This window comes from Anopheles cruzii, chromosome 3 (assembly GCF_943734635.1).
Source record: "Anopheles cruzii chromosome 3, idAnoCruzAS_RS32_06, whole genome shotgun sequence".
NCBI lineage: Eukaryota > Metazoa > Arthropoda > Insecta > Diptera > Culicidae > Anopheles > Anopheles cruzii.
Genome location: NC_069145.1, coordinates 9063877 through 9085536, shown reverse-complemented (window position 1 = coordinate 9085536; position 21660 = coordinate 9063877). Strand labels below are relative to the sequence as shown.

The following is a 21660-nucleotide window of genomic DNA, read 5'->3' as shown; positions in this document are numbered from 1 at the left end:
AGCTGGTTTTATCTAGGCTCGGCCGGCGCATTATGTGACATTCATCCGTGCTGCAAGCGTTACTTCATGGGTTTTCGTTAAATAATACTTTCACTAAAGGAACTCCAGTTTTTGCTTAGTAGATTGGGAATATTTGAACAGAAGCTCTAGACAATTCTACAACAGATCCTCCAAAAAAAGCGACACTAAAAATTGAAAGACGGTCAGGGTCAGGGTTCCTTAGGTTCCGAAAGGTATAGTCTTAGTTGATAATGAATGCAACGAATCTGGAAGCACTAATGCGTTGATAAATAATGCAATACTAAAACGATTTCCCTTCTGTAGATAAAAGTAAAGTCGTTGAGGGTCCATTGGCTTCTCTTGCACGACGTGTGGGTTTTTCGACCCCCAAAAACGACAATTATGCTTATTAACACAAGCACCGAACTGAAATCGAGCTTGAAATGGTTTGAAATCGAAGTTAAAGTTTTTGCTAAATGTTTACAATTTCCAGAATTTCGTTGCAAAATCAAGTAATTGGTAGTTTAAAATCCAAACACCAGATGGACCACCCTTATATTGGCATAAAAGCGAAAGATGAGCCCTATTATCGAAAAGTTTGTTAATGATACTACTAATGCAGTCGTATTTGCCAGTTACTCAAGATAAGAAGAAGATTCTATTTTAAGTGAGGTTTCTGAAGAACATAAAGTCCTAATCAACCACGGGAGAAAGCAGGTTTCCACATACAAAATATTCGTCGGTTCTACACTCCTCTTATGTGTTGAGGACCTAGATAATGGTTACGCCATGGACGGCTCTAGGGCAAACAACTATCAAACCAAACCCTGAAGGACAACTATCGGATTAACATTGTACCGAGCAGAACCGAAACAAAGACAACAATTGCAACTAACGGACGGAGGAGCGGACCTTGGCTACATCCTCCTCGACCACATCACATCGGGGACAGGAGACCAAGAACAAGTGCAAGGTTTGCTACACAACAAACTAACTTGGAACTACCGAGTGACGGGTGCAGATCGGGTCGGGACATTCTCTATGGCACATTCCAACATCAACCAACCGCTTGAGCAGGAAACAAACATACATTCCGGGGCGGGAAGTCAGGTGTATGTGTGGGGATAAGTGGCACTTGTTGCAAGAATGGTTTGGTTTTGGTTTGATACGTTTTAGTGTACAGAGTTATAGATATTCACCTTTCCTTTGTCGGTGTCAGTGTCGCCCTTCTCAACGTCGCTCTGAACGGAACCAGTCTGATCCTTGGGTCCTTGTGCACTTTGCTGAGCTCGTCTAAATTTGGAAAATATCTTTCTTACCAGATGATCTTGACTAGAGCCCAGTTGAGGTTCGTTCTTCCGCCGCTCCGCCAGCTCTTTCTCCCGCCGGACATCCGCCACTTTCCTGTTGGCGCGTCAAGAGTGAGATTTTAGGCACGTCTTCGACCACTTGTGGTCCCCTCTAATCTGACACTTGCTCAAGGACTTACCTAAAGATTAAACGATGCCTTAGGTTGTACGTTAAAACTAGGTTCCTCGCAAAACTATTAGCAAAAGCCTGATAAAAATCTAATACTTCGAGCAGCTTGTCTCGCTTTATCGCATGTAAATCACAGTAAGTTAGGGCCCGCACATTCGCCGCGCTCTGGCCGACGGCCGAGTCCTTCCAGAACGAGTCACCGAACACGTCGCCCTTGCCGAGGATCGCGACCACCTCGTCGTCCTGTATCACCTCCAGGCTGCCGGTCACGATGAAGCACAGGCTATCGATGCTCTCGCCCGTGTGATACAGCAAATCGCCTGCAGGAAAAACACCGACCGGAAATGACCAATTGCGAGACCCCGTAATCGAACGGGCCGAATACTTACCGGGGGCGGAGTGCGACATGCAGAAGTGCATCGCCAGGGCCCGGAGGCACCCGTCGGACGCTAATCGGAAGGCCGGATGCTCGTTAAATACCTTCCGGTTCAGATGCACACAGATGTCGGCCTTCATGTCCTTCGGGCAGTAGTTGAGTACCTAAACACCCACGTACCGGGGCGGGACGGGGCGGCACGGGAGAGACATAAATGGACCAAACCGCAATGGACAGCGCCCTTGGCCTAGCCCCCCCAGCAGACCGCAGCTCCGAGCGAGCATATCAATACATAAATCAGTGCGGATGCCGAAACCCTGCACGGTTTGCGGTACTGCCGGAACTAGGCCGGAATGATGATGCTGCGGCTTTCGGAGCTAGAGCTGTGGCTTCGTGCTGTGATTTTTCGAAGCCACACCGAAGCACGACGCCCTGTGCCATGTGCCCCGCGGGGCCACACTGCAGACGACGGCGAGTGCATATTTTATTACACCCACGGTCGTAGATTTTATGGCCGCTTTATCGGGGCAGACTAAATGGTCTGGATAACATTACAAAACAACGGCATAAAACCGGTGGCGACATTATTGTGCTAATATTTCCTGTATAAGCAGAAGGAATTGGCCTTATCGAATGAAGCTTATTCGGTAAATGGTCAATTTAATTGATGCTACAAGATTCAAGGCCAGGACTTGTCAAATATGCTGCCAAAATGTCGGAAGACATCTGCATCGTCTCGACATCGAAGGTCCTTAACATTACCAAACTTGTAAGGACCTCATGATACGCATGCCACCCCTTTCCATTCACAAAGATATTCACAAGCCATGAGTAATAATGGCCACCCTTAGGAGCACAGCACCATCAAGGATGGGACGCGTCCTAAAAGGGGAAAGCCTTCACGACACCGAAAACTTTTTATGGTCAACCATTTGCCAATTCGGTTACGCAGGATCGTCAGCTATCGGCAGCCATCATCATTCGACGAGTTTGCCCCGCACCATCACGGATTGCTTACCTTGTCCGTGTCGAGCCCCTTGGTCATGGCCCATGTTGATACAACATAGTCCATTACGCGCTCGCTCAGGGCCTTCGGTACCTCGTGCAGCTTCATGAACTCGCGCACGTTGTTCAGCATATCGTGGTACTTGGCGGTGGCCGATGTCATTTGCTGGATGATGGTGGTCACGTGACCGAAGATGGTCGCGTACAGGAGAGCTATTGGTTTTGGTTTATCGGGTTTAAAAATCGGACCAGTGAGCATGGTGAGTGACCATTGGTGACGGGGGGTGTGTATTGGAGCGGGATCGGGTAGGTGTTCCAGGTGTCCAGGGGAAAGAAAAAGAAGAACTCATACACTCCGCGCGACGCCGGATATTGAAGACACTAACTAAAACAAGGTGCAATGTGCAATATTGTTCCGAAGAAGCATAAATACAATTCAAGGGCATCATTCAGTAGCTGAAGCACCACTCTTCATAACCAAAATGATCGTTGCTGCCGTTCGCCGATGAAATGTTGTACATGTGTGGTTGTAGCATGGTTCGTTATTTCTAGCAAAAACTAGCGTTTTCGTTACCGTCGGTTTTATCTAATTAAAGCTAGCACACGGGTGAGTGGTGCATTGCGATTGCTCTGGCGGGAACACAACCTGTGCAACACACAAGCACGCACACGCATGAGAGAAGGAAGTACATGAACACACCGCTGGTGGCCGCTTTCTGCGTTCTGCGATCAATTGCTGCACAAAACACACGAACATAAAACATAAACAATCGAAATGATGACCGAGCGGAAGAACAGTAGAACATAAACAAAGACCAAACACAGTATTTAACAGTATGGGACAAGAAAACGGAATCGAAACAAACAGAAGCGATAATGGACTGGTAAATGTAATCACACAAAAGCATAGCATCGAATTGAGGGAGGACGAATTTCCGCTATTTTGGTTTTCCCTAATCGCACCTATTTATTTATTACGCCGCAAATGTACTCGGCTTCGATTAAAATCTATCAGTAATCCTAATAATACTTAAATTTTCCATTAAGGTACAGCTTGACGTAACTATCTTGATCTTGCCACCGGAAGCACTTGAGATTACGCTTGAGATAAAAATGTAGAAACGTTACAAAAAACCATTTTACTTGCTGAGGCGGCTAAAGATGCATAAATCAACCATTTGAACGGAACTCATGAAGCCTTAACTGAACTGACCCCCGTGGTGCAACATTGTGCATTGCGAGGCTTCCTAAGCTATTCGCCGCCGCCGCCGGGGCTGCCATGTCTGCTGGCACCTCAAGTTTCGCGTGTCTGGAAAGAGGCCAGACTATTGACGCAGCTCAGATTAATCCGGAAGGACACACACACGTCCGTATGCTGGTGCAGCTGACGGCCTCATTAAAACTTAGCTCCAATCTCAATAGAGGGCCGATTTTTTAGTCGCACACACTCTGTAGCAAGGCCGCGCACTACTCATTGGTACTAAATCAAATTAAACACGGTGGAAAGTGAAAAGAACGAGTCGGAAAACAATTGGAAGGAACCGTGAAAAAAAAACTGCAGTAATCACGCATCAACAGACGGCAAACGATCCAGCGAGCTTCATGGAGAGCTTTAAAGGTAGATAAAACGCCCGCAGCGCGCAGCCGTAAGTTACGAAGGACGAAGGATCCCCCTTTTTTCGGGGGCTCGGTCGGCGGTCGGTTGTTGATTGCTTGCAACCGTCGGGAGCACACGTCGGCAACGAGCCTATTTGTTTTTGATAAAAATAACCACGGCACGGCAAGGACACCACACACACACACACACACACAACCAAGGACCAAAGCGAGGGACCAGAGCAGCGTAGCGTAATGGTGGGGCAGGTGGTGGACACACGCGCCAGCCAGCACAGAGAGCAGAGAAAAGAAGAACACAAAACAGGACGGGGCAACGGAACGTAGAACACTGCACCTGCAATTATCATCATGCAGATAGTGAATACCTTCTCGTTGTCCGTCTCGGCAGCAACGTTTCCGAATCCGACCTACCGGTGGCGGTGAAAATGATCACGGGATCAAAACAGCGACAGAAAGAAAAAAAACCCCGAAATGTGCAAAAGAAAACAGGTGGACAACGCGCGGAAGGCCCATTGTAGAACGCCGTGGAAAGTGATGATGAGGACAAGGAGCGAAAGAGATAGAGGAGCGGGTCCATAAACAATGGAAATAGAAAGGGAGAGAAAGAAAACAGCAGAACGGGAAATGGATTAGACTCCGTGCCGTGTGAGGTCGCTACTCGCTGTCATCGGCCAGGGCGACTCCGGGATTCCTCCGGGAGGAATTGCACTGCCGTTGGCTGCACATCGCCTGCGACTCCCGGCAGGTTTGTGACAAATGCTGTTAAAGTCCGAACTCAATTAATAGCCCAACAGATCCGCTCCGATTGTACCGGGGCCCAGAAGCTCCCAAGTCCAGTGTTCCCGAGCACCGAGTCCAGGCGGCGGGAAGTATTCTAAAGTCAGCACCGGATGCCACCGTCTGCTATCGACGACCGTGGATCAATATTTTAATTTGCTTACCGATGTCATGCATGTCATGGTGAAGTACAGCGCCGTTACGTACATCGTTTTCCTCGACGGTCCGTTCACCAGTTCCGGCGCGTTCGAGTCGTTCGACCAGACGTACGAGTACGGGCTCTGGGTAACGTTCGCCAGCTTCCACAGCCAGCTGTACTGGACCTGAAACCGGCACACCAAAAAAACATTAAAATGTGGACCTCATAATCCCAGCATCCCACCCTGACCGGCGGAAACATTGGACCCATGTTCCGGCATTGAATTGATTATCGAAATGGGGCGTGAATTTCGGGCACATGTCCCGGTTCGCAACCGTTTCTAAACCGGGCCAGCAAACCCTCAACGTCGAGCCATCGGCCCGACATACATTAATCCTTGTTCTCCGGCCGCGGGTGCACTCAAACTGCAACAATGTCCTGGCGCACATGTGTGTGTGTGTGGGGGTCGTTGCAGTCGAGTAGTTTTAACATTCTCATTTCCGCCCAACAATCGAGGGCAATTGCGAGAACAACGGCGGGGAACGGCTGGCCTGGGAACTGCCACAGGTGATGAGTTAATTGTTTTTACGGCGTCCGGCCCCCCACTTACCCCGTTGTCGGCGTCGCTCCGGCCAATCGAGTACCAGATGCAGGCGAGCCAGTGGGCCACCAGCATGTAGAAGCAGAGCAGCAGTATCAGCATGGCCGCCCCGTACTCCAGGTATCGATCAAGCTTCCGGACGACGCGCCCCAGGCGCAACAGACGCACCACCTTCAGGGCACTGAACAGCGAGCCGATGCCCTGCGAAAGAAAGCCCCCGGTGAGCATTCTGAGTGGGGTTGACTCCTTCTCAGTCTCACGCCTTACATCTTCATCGTGGTCGAACGCATTGAACACGTCGTACGGCAGGCAGCTGAGCAGATCGATGATAAACCACGACTTGAGATAGTTCATCCGGATAACCTTCGGATCGCTCACCACCTCGCCGCCGGGCCCGACGAACGTTGTGTGAAAGTTTAGCACTGGCCAGATGTAGAGAGAGGAGAAGAATGGTCAGGTGTGGCCGGCGAACAAGTCAATCCGGCAGTCCGGTGTGTCCGGCAATACGTACCGATGTCTATGAAAAATATTACGTCTACTATCGAGTCGACTACCAACAGTGAAACATCCTCCGACGTCTTGTTCTTGAAGGCTACGTTGTATGGTACCTGTCCGAGGGAGGTGGAGAGAGCATCGAGAGAACGTGTATGACGCACAAGTAGAGTGCCTGGAAACCTAACTCCCTGCATCCCTCGACAATTCTTCGAGGAGTCCCCAGAACGCCGGGGTGTGATTCAAGCGCTTCTAATTCAGGGCGACCTAAAGTGCTGTTCGTGTTTATGTTAAACTGGCCTTAATAAATGATCAGCTTGTTTGTTTTGTGCTAAACTCTTTCGTCGAAATCTTGGTTGTTACTGGCATAAAACTCTAGAAATGATTTTCACCATCTCAGGAAGTTTTGCAATGCGAGAAAAAGGTTAGTGGCTGGTTCAGTTCTTCACATTTCAATCTCTGAAGAGATCTAAATTTAGTGTTTGGCCATACGCAAGCAACTCATAATAAATTGTTAATTTCACGTCCCACCAAATATACAGTATAACCTTCCTGGCTGTTAGTCCTGGTTTGGTCACCGTTTGAGTTGTCGTATTGTAACACCATTTCTTTTGATACCCCCTTGCAATTCACAACCGAATGGAACAAACAACAGTGAAATTATTTTATTTAGTGTGAAAAGATGGACTTAAGCTGCTATGTTTTCCTGTTACGTTTTCAAAACAGAAATGTCAATCTAAATAAAATCCAAGTTTTCTAGTCCCTCGTTTTCGAGCTGTATTTTTTATATAGTAATGAATCAGAGAAGGCATTGGCTAAAAGTTCATTTCACTATATCTCTCGATCTCGTGGGTTGTTTGTCAGGTGTCATCGCAGAAGGCGATTGTCGAACGTTTTGAAGGGCGCTCCACGTTTCGGGTTATTTCTGAACGAATTACATGTTCTCGAAGCAAACCAAGTACCTCACGCATGCGCAAAATCTGTTAAATTATAATAACAACAACCACAACCCTATTGTCAGCCGACCTGGACACTTACCATAATTGCAGTATAAAACGTTAAACACAATATCACCCAATCCCAGATTGCTTTGAATGCACAATAATGCAGTAGAATATGCGGCGGCGTTTTGGGCGCTTCCTGACGATACTGTGGCATAACATCGGCACTTAATGACATCATCTGGTCCGGTCCGCATTCGGCAACGCAATGGGCAATGGGAAGAGAAAAAAGGAAGCCAAAGGTATGAGAAGCTGGTCCACCACCACACGTCTAGAGGGCTCCTCCGCGCTGCTCGTTGCGGGCGGAGTTGCCCGAAAAAATCGTTAACAACGCCCAAACCACCCGATGGCGTCAACAACCAGGCGTCCCCGTCCGCAGCGGAACGCGCAATGGGCTGCTGCGGCGGGAGACGCATGATTTAAAATTAAAATTGTTCTATAAAGCAAACACCGTGATAACAAACATCTGAATAAGTGATGGCGCTCGCGCTCGCGTGCTCCCGGTGGACGCAGCATTCCGACCAGCCGGCCGGCCGGCCGGTCCCGAGGGCCCTTTTCCGGCGCGGCTCCGCAGGTGGACGCAGGCGCATCGCAGGGCCAAAGGTGTCGAGGTGCGGCTTGATAAACTACCCGGACCCGGACCCGGGGACCGGGACGTCACCGTGTACTTACATGAGCTAGATTTGATTGCTTGGTAGGATCCTTTAGCGTAGGCAAGTGTGCACTGAATTGACGGCTTCTGGTCACGGAGCGGGCCAACTTGGCGAACTTCGAGAGTCCTGCGGTTGCGGTGGTGTTGCCGTGACGTACCGTGGTGAGTTTTGTTGGCCATCAGGGAACGTAAGATTGAATGGGGAATCGAGAGCGAGTGAGAGACAGAGAGAGAAAACAGGCAGAAAGAGTGCCGCCATTAATCACTGCCATCTTGGCCATTGAAACGCTGCGCGACGTCAGGCAGCTCTCCGCCAACGCTCCGCCAACAGTTGGCCAAATTTAATTTAAATCTCGAGCTAGATACAAAGAAGCGGCGCTGATGATGATGGGTGTCGACTAGGTGTCGCTCGCTGGGTCGCTAGCTTCTATGTACAAGTCGCGATGTGCCATGGACCAATTTCAGGGGGGCAATTTTTCTGGAAGTGCTCCGATGTCCGATGCTCTGTTCTATCCGGCCACTTTTGGGCGTTTTGCTTCGAGCGACTGGTTGGCCGGATTTGAGGCCAGTTTTGGGCCAACGTTTACCGGCTAGAACAGTGGATCGGCGTTTCGGCGTTCGCCAGCGAGCTGCGATGGGTGAAGCGATGGCGATCGAGCATTAAAGCGAGCAGGGCTAAGAACAAGCAGCGATCAAACACCGACAGGGTGGGGTCTCCTTCACAGGAACTCTAATCCTCCGTGTATGCTCCACGAAATCATGCACCCTCAAACGACCTGCTGCTGCTTCTGCGAAGGAAAGCTTAAGTCTCAGAGCCGAGCGGAGCCATTCTTCTCCGGCGGAGTTCATTAGCGAAGCGAAATTGGTGTAATCCTTTCGACACTCGTCCGCGCGCGTATGTGTAATAAGTTCCAATTTTCGACCAAAATTCAATTGGCACCATCCGGCCGGCATCCGGCACCGTAAGACCGCTGTTCCACTTCACGGCGCCATCGTTGAAATAGAATTCGTAACCGTCGCGATTTGTGAGACCGTCGCGGGTCTGCATGCGCTTCGCACACTCGAAGAAGTAATCTTGTAATCCAGTAATTGTATTCAAATATAATCGGGCCGCCTGGCCGCCGGAGCGCTAGCCTCGCAGGACGAGGCCGCTCATGAAAGGTCATACGCGCGCTGGAAGCTCCTCATCATCTGGGCGCTACCATTAAAAATTTACGCCTCATCTTGCCACGGCACGCCGGGAATTCATCGGAAACCCAGTTTCCAGAAGCCCAGAACGTTACCTCCGGAAATCGACCATCGAGAGGACGTGTGTGTGTGTGGAACGCAACCCGAGGCATTCGCTCAAATCAATCCCACGTTCCAGAATTTTGGCCAGCAGGAGCAATCCAGGATCCTCACCAGGGTCTCACGGGTTCAAAGGTCCTCCCTCCCGGGTGCCTTTCAATAATTCCATAACGGTCCAACTAGCGCCCAACCCGCAGAGTTCCCGTGGTCGAAGATGTTGACGTTTGTTTGCGAAACCAGCTGTCAGCCGACGGACAGACGGCAGGCCCCATACGTTGTCCTTTTGGCCTCGGTCGATACGAAAACACGGGGTGATGCTCGGCGCACGGCGGGGGGACGCCATTATGTGCCATCAACAATTGGTTTGCTATTTCCTGCTCCGGTTTTCGCCACTCCGGCTCAGTTGCCACTCGACACCGACCCCGACCCAGGGCCGACCGGGGATAGGTTACAATTTCCTGTTGATCGTGGCAATCAAACCTGCCAAAGCCTGCCAGCCGAGGGACGCGCCGCTCGCTCGTTCGCTCGCTCGATTGACAAGCTCGAACCTCGAAATCGAGAATTGCTTATTCAAATTTGATTAACAAAGAAATCGGCAACGGCAGTGGGTGCGGGTGCGCCACCCCCCACCGGAACGCCATTCGCCATTTTGTGCGCCGCTGGGGGAATTTAAGGAATTTACGTTTCTATGTGAGCGCCCATCACTCTTCGTTCGTGGCCTGCGGCTTCGTGGCCTGGGTTCGAACCATTTTTTTTTCCTTTTTCCCTTTTCGGTCCCTGGTCCCTGGAGGGGCGATGGAGCTGAATCGCTCTCGCCGACGACGTATTGGCATTGAAAAGGCTCCCCGGTTGATCCCGCACGGGAAAAGGATCGCTCCTTGAAATGCAACAGCTTCCCAGCAACCCAATGGTCGGACCATTAAAGGGCGGTTGGCTCGACGGGCCCGTGGTTGAAAATTTGAAGCCTCAATGGGCCCTCGGTTCCATCCCACCCGCGGGATGGAAAGCTTTCCGAACCGGAGGCGTTAATAATTTAATTTTTTACACTTCACGTTTGATTTGATTTGCTGTTCTGCAGGATTAGCTGAAAGGTCGTCGGCTTGCGCTCCAAGGAAACCAATTCGAACCGCAGTTCCACAACTGGCTATTAAGCTTTTAGGGCTCGATATCGTTCAGTTGATTTGTTGAGCTGCAGCACTCCGTGGATTGGGATGACACCATTTACGGGTTCGATCGGTAAGTTCATCGATGATTCAAATACTTCAAACGATTTGGTAACGTTCCCGAAAAAGAGTCCTTTCAACGCAGCGAAGCCACATGATGCTAAATCAAGCGGCTTCAATGCTTCAGCACATAGTCGCCATTTTTGGTCAGATCTCGGAATCGTGTGCTTCCTTTGATGTTTGATGTTTCATGGATCATCCTCAGTGGGGCATGATAGTTTTTGGATACGAAATCTTGCTCTTTACTCTATCATGCTACTCTGTGGCTGTAATAAAGACTAGCATTCCAATGTTTTCTAGCTAGTTTAGAACTTAGAAACATCACGGTGTGTAAAACGATGCTTGACGAATCGTTATAAATAGGTAATGTGAGTCGATAAGACACGAATCTTTGTTTGGGTCTTAGCCTTACTAACGGAACATACTTAATCCACTGGGCGTGCCGGAATTACGGCAGGTCTTCCATCAACAACCTTTCCTTCAAATGAGGCAATGCCAAGCAAGTTAATTTTTTATCCACAGGTCCAGTTTTATGACCCAAAACACGTTCCTACGTCGATGATACGAATAGTCCTCATCTTTGTGTCCTCATCCTAACTGTTCAAAATAATAATTGGATCATCGTCGGATTTAAACAGTCTGGCTACGCTTAAATGCCGCTTGTGCTTCATCCTCATCCCCATCTCCTCTCTGTCTCGTATCTTTCTGGTGACGTGCCAATCGGACAATGAAATGTGTGACATCCATCCAGCAAACACACACTGCATTTTAAATGCCAGACTCCGGATAGCGCGTGCCATTCCGGCGCTGTGTGAGCCACGTGGTAGTCCAATTTAATTTTCCCAAAACATTTTGCACCCCACCCAAGGAAGGGAAATTACAGCCACCCATCGGCCATTGACTTATTGCCAATACGTGCGACGAGTTCCCATTCCGGGAGGGACGAGGTACTTGTTGCTCTGGCATCGAAATTTACAGTCACACGTCGGCCAGCAATGATTGAACCCGAATGGTTCACGCACCACAACACGGCCCGTAAATTTGGTGTGAAAATGCCAGGACTGCCGGAAACGTACGCTCCTGGTGCCTCGAACGTTGCTAAGACAGTGCGCCGACAGTTGTTTATTGGCAACATTGTAAGTCCTACGCGGCACGAACCGCACATAAGTCACCGTTTTCGATTCTTCCGAGGCCATCCGATTACGGTGGCATTATTTACAAACACCGCGGGGGGGTGGGGACATTTAATGTCCTGATTGTTTTACGACGAAAAATTGATATACAGATGGTCGCGCCCGAAGGTCGCTCGCTTACAAAGTCGGCCGCCAACTTTGATTGACTGTTTGCGAGTAAATTCGGTTCGGCTTTTCCTGTTCGGGACTCCGCGGTACACTTTTCAGCTTTTCACTCCGCGGCGCGGCCATAAATCAGCGGGCCGCGGAGCAAAGTTTCGTCGAGAGCGCGGGCGCGAAAAGGACAAACCGGGAAGCTGCCGTCAGTCGGCGAAGGAACAGTACTCTGGTGAACAGAAAACTTTGTTTCAAACCGGCAAAAGGACACACCGCGACTGGGCGCGTTTGGGCGGATTTAATTTATTCCACGCAAACTAATTTGGTCCCCGTCCCCGGGCTGGTGTCGTGCTCTAGGCGAGCAGGAAACTTTCTGCCGCACAGTTCGTGCGGTGCGTGCGCACTAGTTGGTCGCTAGCGATGTCCAAAGGTCGACGAGTTTGACTACTATATTTATGGTGGCCCCAGCGAATGGACAACGGACGGAATTGATTTAATTTAAATAATTTATATGGCGAACGCAATTAGCGGTTGGCGGTAAACAACACAAAATGTACAGGACCTACGACCTACTGGTTAAGCCGGTTAAAATCCAACAGGAAAACATACAAAGTTGTGGAACGGAAAGGACAATCGGTAGCGGCTACGTTCTACGGAAAGCGAAAACAAAAGCACGGGGGAGAAAACCGAATGATCTAATGACTGCGGAATGGGAGCAACCCGAGAGAGCAACCGCGTGACAGCGTAAATGATAGGCACAACAGTTGTGTCGAATCGAACTAACAACTCGCTAGGTTAAAAGAGAAAAATAGTGAAAAAGTGATAGAAAGAAAGTGATATCCAGAGGAAAGGAAAGAAACGAAACGACGAACCAAAAACTCAACACTTACCAAGAACTGCTTGAATAGCGAAAGAATCGGACAGAAAAACCGAAGCCAAGCAGCGAAGAAGACGAAAGTTCGCGGGTTCGCGCCCCCGGGGAAAAGGAAATCGGTAGAGAAAACCCCGTTAAAAATAGTAGTAAACCACGCGAACCGAAATGAGAGCATTAGAGGGACAGGAAAGAGTTGGAGAGTTGTTGAGGAGAACAATTTAGACGGAACGGACTCCCGACGACCGAACCCCCCCAAAGGGGGAGTCTCCCCGCTACTCGGTTTTGATCCATTTTCCTACCAATCGAACCGGGCGGTAATTTGGTGGAGTTCCTTCGTTTCCGGTGGCGTCATCGGCGTGCGGGATTCGGTTCCAGACCTGACGGAATCGGAGTACCGCCAGGCAGGCCAATAGTGACCGGAAGGAGTGGTCGGGTCGGAACTGTTGCTACACCCTGAGTTCGTGCCGGTTCCGAGACCGGGACACTCGAACGCAGACCCACCCAGCGGACTTACCTCCTTTCGTGTCTTCGCTGTCGATCGGCTGCTTCAGGGCGGTTATGTCCCGAAACGTCAGCAAAAACAGCACCACCAGATCGCGCTCGTTGCGGATGGGTGCGACCTGCAGCAGCAGCCATAGTGGTGTCTCTGTCAAAGGAATGGACCAAAGTTTTTGTGAGTGGTCGTGGAAAACGGATCACATTAAGCGTGTGCGGCCATGTTAATGGTCGCTGGTGACAGGAGGAGCTCGCTCTACGCAGCTGGTCGAACACGACCACGAACAACACTCTCGACTCGGTTGTGTTGTGGCAGCTTTTGGCCACGACACCTGCCTGCGCTCCAAGAATTCTTGACGTCCACCATCCGGGGCCGGGGGTGGCTCATTAATCATTGCCAATGAGCGCGCGCCCCGTCCTGGTATCGATCAAAAACTTCTTAATTGGATCAACTACCGACCGCCAAGGAGCGCGCCAAGTAATAGCGTACACACACACATTCGCATATTCGCACGGAAGTCGTTAGCTCGTCCATCGAGCCACTCAGGACGGTAACTGGCACCGTGCTCGGCCGGAGATACGTACTGTTCTTCTTGTAGAGCAACACCTCGAACTGGTCGTGCTGCTGGTGCTCCAGTGCGTACTCGACCCGGGCCACGGTCTCCTTCTCCGTCAGCTCGCCGTACATGAAGCCACACCTAATGGGATGAAGAAAAAAAAACAACGAACAAACGAAAGTCGAGGTTACGCGCGAAAGTAAAGCGGATTTCGTTCGCTAACCGACCGACCATCGGCTGAATCGCGCAGCACGCATCAACAAAGTATCACCGGGCGGTAGGTTAAGTCAGGACCCCACTGGTCTCCACGTGTCCACCTGGGCCTGGCATTAGTGGCTGTGGCAGCCCGGCTGTCGGCGCTTTTAATGAGGTGGATCAGGGCATTAGCCGGCCATCGGGTAGCTTACCTGCAGGACTTTTGCATAACTTCCGCACGGTTGTAGCCACTAATTTTACAGAAGGCCTCATTGCAGTACACGATCGGGAAATCAACAATTTGAGCGTTAGCCAACAGAAACGAACTGTCCGCTGCAACGAGAAAGAGAGAGAAAAATGGCATTAGTGGGACATTACTCAACGGAATGGCTGTTGACAGACCTCAAAAAAAGCTCACCGGCAAGAAATTTATATCGAATGAAGCTCGGTTGTCACTGAAACTGAGGCCTATTTTGAGGCAAAAGATAAATCGTTCCACAAAATTGACATATTAGGGCGACCCCGAAATGATTGTGGCTCTTGCCGGTGATTATGTTGACGAATAAAGCCAATTTAGCACCTTAATAAAACGCATTTTCTTAATAAAGCTCGGAACTTTACAGCCTCCTTTTTTGTGCACGATTTGATGGCCACTAACGCATCGATGCCGCTCGTAGTGCTTCTGTTTTCAAATGCCTGTGCTTCTTGATGGTAGCTCCCCCTCTGTGTGTTACATCGGCTGCCCCGACAAGCTGGCGACGGTTGATTGGCTCCATTTCCGCGAAGGTCAGTCGGCGATCACAATTTGATTGTCAAAATGTTTTCTCCCACTCAAATCTCCAACTCAGCTCCGGGGGGGCCGGCAAGAGACTCCGAAAATGGCGACCATCGCACCGGAGAACGCACTCGAGTGAGGGATGCGATTGTGTAGGGCCAAATTCCTTATCGCTACCGGCTGCCATCGGAAATCAACTGCCAAGAGCGCCCACATTCTCGGCTTCGGGATGTTGATTGATTTATGCAAAATATTCACCGCCCAAGGGCCCTTCACCCCGGATGTACCGTGGGTGCCCGGAGTGGCGATGTTTGCGCTGCGATGATGGGTATGCCTCATTTCTCTTCGTTCGCATTCCTCCCCGGGTGGTGGTGGCAAAAGTAAAACTCCAAGAAGCGGGCGAAAGTAAACAAACGCCAACGCGTTTTTTTTTTCGCCACCGTAAAAACACATTGTTCACGAAGTTGTGAATACAGAGCTGGTGACGGGCCGTGACCATCACACGGAGAGTAGGGAAATTATTCGTCTCCGGTCACGTTATGAATTTCGCTCCGAGGCCCATCCTGTGCGCGTTGAAGCGTTGGCAAATGTGCACCCCCTCACGCCACCATGACGAGTTTCAAATTCTAAATGTTCAGTGTTTTGTTCGGCAACACTCTCCGGTCGGTTAATTGTTGGCATAGCTTCGGCAGCGAACTCAACTTCTCACCGCGACGCTTTGAGGCCGAAACGAGTCTCAAATGGTGCGTAAAAAAACAAAAAAATCGTAACAGGAGGACATATCAAGAACGTCGACCCGGATACAAGCATTCCGCGACGCAGCGGACCTTTCTCGCGAAAACGGGGTTTTCCGACTCGAGTGGAATGCGGATTGCATACATTTGGCGTTTACAACTTTCGCTCTGGCGAGTTTTCACAGAACGCCTGCAAGTATGCAATAAACATGACAAAATAATTGTCCGCTGTCACTTTTATATCGATTCCCTACTCTCTGCACGGCCGCCCGTAGCGATATGGAAATACGCAAAAAAACCTATTCCTTGGCCAGGGGGACCTAATGCAGTGCCCCATTTTTTCAAACCAAACGACCGAACTGAACTTCATCGATCCACGCCCATCCGAGCAATCGGCGAGCAACGGCTACTTTGACAGCAGTTTGTCCGTCCGTTTATGCTGACTCCTATCGAAGGAGGAGACCTGTTTTGACAGGTTTTACATAATTACTAAGCTGTTCCTATAAAATCAGGTACGATTATGCCGCTCGGGACATCTGTCAAAACAATGATTGGGATACTTCCAGGCTACGGGCCGGCCAAGTACCAAGTTGCGTTTTTAATGGGCAAAACCCGCTCCATCCAAGCCGGAGGCCTTTAACGGCCTCGGCGGTGAGCGTTAAAGTTTTCAAACCATTACCATTGTTTGCAAAACTCCGTTACGCTCCTCCCGGTACTGTTTGCGCCGGGTGGTTCTAAATTATACGAGCGCGCCCAAATGGTGGTTTATGCACCACCGCTTGCCAGCAAGTCATCCGGAAGGACGGACCAGGACCTCGCCTCGCCACGCCAGGACCACGAGCAAATTGACCAAACTCAGCAGTTGCCGGGCTGCCCCCCTCGGGCTTCCAAGCAGTGGAGATCCGTCACCTAAACAAACAAACCAAACACACCACCGAGCCGGGTCAGGCCGTCCGTCCGAGTTCCGTCAATCGGTCTAATGATCGAATGCGTTTGGGGTGGAACATGCAACTTCAATCCCGCCTTCCCAGCCAAGGACGCGTCAACTCGGGACACGCGGGACGGGTTTACAACTTGTTTGACCTGGACAGAAAGAAAAGCTGACGCGCGCAGAAAGCGGGCAGAGTAAACGCTCCTGCGGACCTCCTGCGAGGTCTGCCCGGCAAACAGTGGCCATTTATTTAGGACGAGCATATTGACCGATGCTGCCGCCTCCGACTGCCTCCGGGGTGCGCCTCCCCGGGCAGTGGAGCTGGCAATCAAATCAGTGGCGCAGTGATACTTACGCTGCGAGTTCGATCGCCGGATAATGTTCTCCAGAAACGTGTTCTGGGGAGCCACTAGGCCCCGCCGTCCTCCGGGCATGGTGAGGCTTCACGGGCGCCGCCGCAGTAAGGTCCTCGCCTCGCCGATGCCGATAAGCCGCCCACTCCGCCGGACGTCCGGCACGGCTCTACACACCACCACCACCACTATCGATTCTGGTCAGACGCAGCCACCACCAGACCAACCGGACAACAGCACCAGCCCGTAACGTGGCTGTGTGTGATGCCGCCCGGCTACTTCATACTGCCCCTCCGCGGGCCCTAAGATGGCCGGGCCGGCGGGTCGTTGGTGAGGTTCCTTTTTGCCTCCTGTTTTGTTTTGACTTTAGCTTAAAGCGAATACAGCACTCCTGTGTGTGTGTGCAGCTACTGCACGGTGCACTCGGCTACGCACACGGCCACCCCGCACCCGGCACGGCACGCCCCGCGATCACTTCCCACCGTTGGCGCGGGAGTTAATGGGCCGACGATGGCTCGACGGGGATCGGCTCGGTTCGGCGACGGCGGCGGCAACGGCGGATCGGTTGGCGGTGGGGCAGTTCACGTACACGTGCATATCCCGGCGCGGGTTTCGCTTCGAAGCACACGACGGCGAGTTACGGCACAGCAAGCCCGCAACCGGAGTGTCGAAGTGCAATCGTTTCTGCCATTCGTTCACCAGCCTGCCCACCCGTCCGCGGGGTGGACAATTTTCTTCTCTATTAATATTTCAACACCACCGTAACGGGGCCATTTTTCACACGAATTTTCACCACACATACACACACACAAATGCCGCGCACCGAACAAACGCCACAGCACGAACGGACACCGCACACGGGATTTTATTCCCTGTTTTCTCTGCTTGCAACCCTCGCGAACGAATGGCCTTCGAATTCGATGCGTCACTTTGCGAGCTGAATTTTCACCAACTGTACGACTTTTGAGTGGGCTAATATTTCTGCAAAAAGAGCACACCGTTTTATTGTATTATTTAACATCACTTATTTGGTTTGATTTTATGTGAAGTAGGATGAAGAATTCGTTCGAAAAGTTCTTCCATTTACACGAGTCAACTAAACGTTTTGAACACAATTCCGATCATCCAGGAACATCCAATGTTCCCAAATCCCCGATTAATATTCGGCACATTTTCCTTAAATCACAATCTTTTCCAAACACGTTGAATGATTTTTGCGTCCACGATTTTGCCCCGCTCATCACTGTTAACAACCTTCACTGGAAATGGGCCTTATTCCGGTCGATTCAATCAAGTCGAAGCTTACTTATACGAAACCTTCTTATAAATTGAAAGGATGAGATTAACGAAGGACCTGGCACTGTCGGGATGCGAACTGATGTCTTCCGCAAGAATGATCTAGATGTGAACCCTCAGCGTGATTGACTCTTTTGATGAAGGTTAATGCATATTTAGAATTGAAAATTTAATATTAAATTACGTGGTCAATTTATTACAGGTCAGAGGAGACCAAAACCCCCGTTTGAAATTATTATTTGAGGAGCTTATTGTCCGATCTACTTCCAAGAACGAGTCCGGTCGTATTTACAGCCTTAAATTTATAAAGTTGCTTTAGACATTCCCAGAAGGGGTTCTCGTGGGAAACTGAGTTTTCACGTGATTTTTCAAGATCCAAGATGGAGCTTCTTCATAGATTCTGACCTATCCAATGAAGTCTACGGTCAATCGATTTCTTAAATTTTAGAGCGTGCCAACTTTTACCGTCCATTTTCCACACTTTCCACGAACGTTAAATTACTCCCACCGTAAGCATTCCTTTAGCCTTCGGCTCGAAAACTACCTCAACCGTAATGTAAGGGAAGCGTTCCATTTGTGCACACCATAAAGGATACCACAGCATACCCGGGGCTCGGTTCCGTGGCTCCGGCCACCGTTCAACACGCAGTTAAGGTGGTTGACGCTAGAAAAAAAAACACCACACTTGCTGACGGAACGGTTCCGAAAGCAACGGTTTGAAAAGTGGTTCACACCTCGGCACCAGACTTGGTCGGCAACGAGCGGGACCAGTATACGGTAAGCCTGGTACGCGAAACCTAATTAGAAAACCTTTCATTTCAATTCCGGCCGGCCCGGCTTTTTCGGGATCCTGGGCCGGGTCCTGTAAAAGGCAATCCACATCGGCATAAGAGGCTTACGTGGGTGTTGGTCGGACCACCAAACGACCGAACTTTAGCATCGCACGCGTTTGTACCCTCATGTGCGCCGGGCCCGGCGAACTTTTCACCAAAGTTTGAACAAACATCAAAAAGGGTTCTCCTGGACCCTGGAGTTGGCTATGTTGAGTGAGTGAGTGCGTTCAGCGAGGGCACCGAACGAGACGCGAAACCCTCTCGGTTCAATGTGTGATTGATTGAGGTCACTTGACATTCGCGCGTCACCCTATGACCCCCGCGGTATGTCCCACTTTTTCGTATGTTCGACTCCACCCCATGGCCCATTACTAATGTAGGTTGCCGGCCTTGGGAGCCGCCGGTGAGCCAGGAAAACTGCGCCACGGAACGACCTTTGTGCCGACGGCCACGGTCATTTGAAAATCAAACCCACCACACCCGCGGTGGCCGCCATTAACTGCATTAGGAACCTCCTCCTCCTGCTCCTGCGAAATGTACCTTCAGCACACCTGAGGCGAACTGGGTTTCCGTTCCGTTCCGTGTGTGTGTGTTGTGAGAACCTTGTCCCGCTTGTGGCCATAAATCCTTCTCGCACCCATAAATTTCTCCTTGAGGCTTATTTATGCAAATGCGCTACCGCTCACGGTCAGCGCTGGACCACGGACTTCCTGGTATCGCCGGGTTGATGAGCGATTCGACGGGCGTTTCGTGTTTTTTCCCCGGTCCGGCCGCGAAGAACGCGAGGAAAGTGAAACAACGGCACCGACTCAGTCCGCCTTAATTGAAGTTTTAGTGGTGTTGCACAGGTATTGCAACCAGTGCCAGTGCCAGCAGGCATCGGAGGCACCGGAGCAGTCGGAGACCCGTAATGGCCACCCTGATACGGCTTACGGCGTGTGCTCGATGCCAAAACCGGGATAAAGAAAGCCCATCCTCCGCGCGTTCACGTCCGCCTAAGGGCCATTAGACGACGGTGGCAGCTCGAAAGAAATTAAGATAGATGGCGAATGATTCATCTTGCATTACGCGCCGGGATCTGCCGGAACCTGCGCCGGTTGTGGGCCTTGTTGTGGGCCTCGTTCGATACGCACGACTCAATTAGTGGGTCTCGAGAATGGCGGTGCGGTGTTAACGTTGTGGAAACGGGTGGCGATTACCCGTTGATGCCTTTTTAACCATCGGCCACACCATTTCTTATTGTATTAAGGGGGAATCGACCTTTTTCGAATGCTTTCGGGGTCCGAGATAGAAAATCCACATCGCAGCTTCCAGTGAAGAATTATTAGACATCATTACAGGAGCCTTTTTATCCGATGCCTTACTCAGACCTATTAGAAGTCTAGAAAATCGACACGATGGTCAGTACCTTGTATTTATGATATCGTAAACATTTACCGGCTCACTATCCCAATGGTTATTCTACGTTTTGTATTACACAACATAATTTAGCTACAATAGAAAACATGAAATTTATTCATGTAAATCCAAATCATTTGCATTCAAGGCCTTCTTCAATTGAGTGGCAACAAGCAACCAGTAAATGTTCGTAAACTTTCAATGACCGCTGCTCGATTGCAGCTACGACAAAAAGAAGCCATGGATAGAAAAACAGAATCCTTGCATTGTTGCAAATTGAATCATTTAGTGAAATATTGTCCATTGCACTTATCCGATTGCATTGCTGAGCTCATCCAAATGCGGCCTGTCAGTGAGCCATTCCGGCGTCAGACCTAATTACCCTCCGGGTAGAGTCACTCCATTCCGTTCCAATGCCGCCGCAATAAAATTATGTCTTCGCCCCATTCGAAGACCGCGCGATTGGCTCCACGTGGCCCAATCGTCGTACGGATCGCGGTGGATCGATGGAAATTATTGCAAAAACCGAAACGAAGGCAAAGCCGCTGTCGGAAGCCGTTTCGGTCGCGCCAGCCGGTCCAAGAGCTTCTAGTAAGCCCCCCACACACACACACCACCGATCGTCTCGACAAAGGAATTGATGCGCCCCTTTTACTACTCCGGTGTCCCCGGTATGGCTATTTGCCTACTTTCAGGCGCATTCATTAGATCGATCAGGGGCGGCGTATGACACACACGCGGGGGCGACCCCGGACTGCTCCGGGCTGCTCCATGATGATGGGGCCAACCTTTACGGCGACGCTCGTGATGACGCTAAATCCTAGCGAGATCGTCCACACTTGTCATAGGCGCCATCAGCAGACGCCCGGGGTCAGGGAGCAGCGTCAGCAGCAAGATCTTCGTCTCCCACACACACACAGAGCGGTCGCCGAAGCTCATGATTATTTCATACATTCTCAGCCCAGCTCGCCGCGTCGTCACGTCGTGGGATGATTTCATTCTCCATCAATTTGCCTGACGCTTGTGCCGGATTCTGCAGCTCCCGACGGCGAGGCAACGGATCCGCTTCCAAACAAACCGTAAACCGAGCTACCACCGACGACAACGACGACCACGACCGTTGGCGACGGAAATATGTAGAAAAGCGTCCATTGGTGAGAAGAAACCGCTCGTCACCGCCCAGAAAGGCCTCGTAATGGCGCTACACGTTGGGGTCCAACGGCCCATTCCCCCCGGGGGGGATGGGATGCTCAAAATCGATATTCAGATTATCTTGATTGT

General features: G+C 50.6%; 1 protein-coding gene across 1 annotated transcript in view; it reads right to left on the bottom strand.

Moving 5' to 3' along the window:
• Positions 1 to 16933, bottom strand: part of LOC128275581 (potassium voltage-gated channel protein eag) — an 18649-nt gene extending 1716 nt beyond the window's left edge. The window contains exons 1-16 of the mRNA XM_053014133.1: positions 16855 to 16933; positions 14272 to 14392; positions 13893 to 14005; positions 13327 to 13458; positions 12829 to 12834; positions 8160 to 8266; positions 7525 to 7668; positions 6506 to 6602; positions 6262 to 6416; positions 6004 to 6195; positions 5419 to 5577; positions 4812 to 4884; positions 2874 to 3073; positions 1869 to 2019; positions 1490 to 1799; positions 1200 to 1404 (exon numbers count right to left, since the gene is read on the bottom strand). Coding sequence (XP_052870093.1) covers positions 1200 to 1404; positions 1490 to 1799; positions 1869 to 2019; positions 2874 to 3073; positions 4812 to 4884; positions 5419 to 5577; positions 6004 to 6195; positions 6262 to 6416; positions 6506 to 6602; positions 7525 to 7668; positions 8160 to 8266; positions 12829 to 12834; positions 13327 to 13458; positions 13893 to 14005; positions 14272 to 14392; positions 16855 to 16933 — 2244 coding nt within the window. The remainder of the gene's footprint in view (positions 1 to 1199; positions 1405 to 1489; positions 1800 to 1868; positions 2020 to 2873; positions 3074 to 4811; positions 4885 to 5418; positions 5578 to 6003; positions 6196 to 6261; positions 6417 to 6505; positions 6603 to 7524; positions 7669 to 8159; positions 8267 to 12828; positions 12835 to 13326; positions 13459 to 13892; positions 14006 to 14271; positions 14393 to 16854) is intronic.
• Positions 16934 to 21660: the final 4727 nt, after the last annotated feature.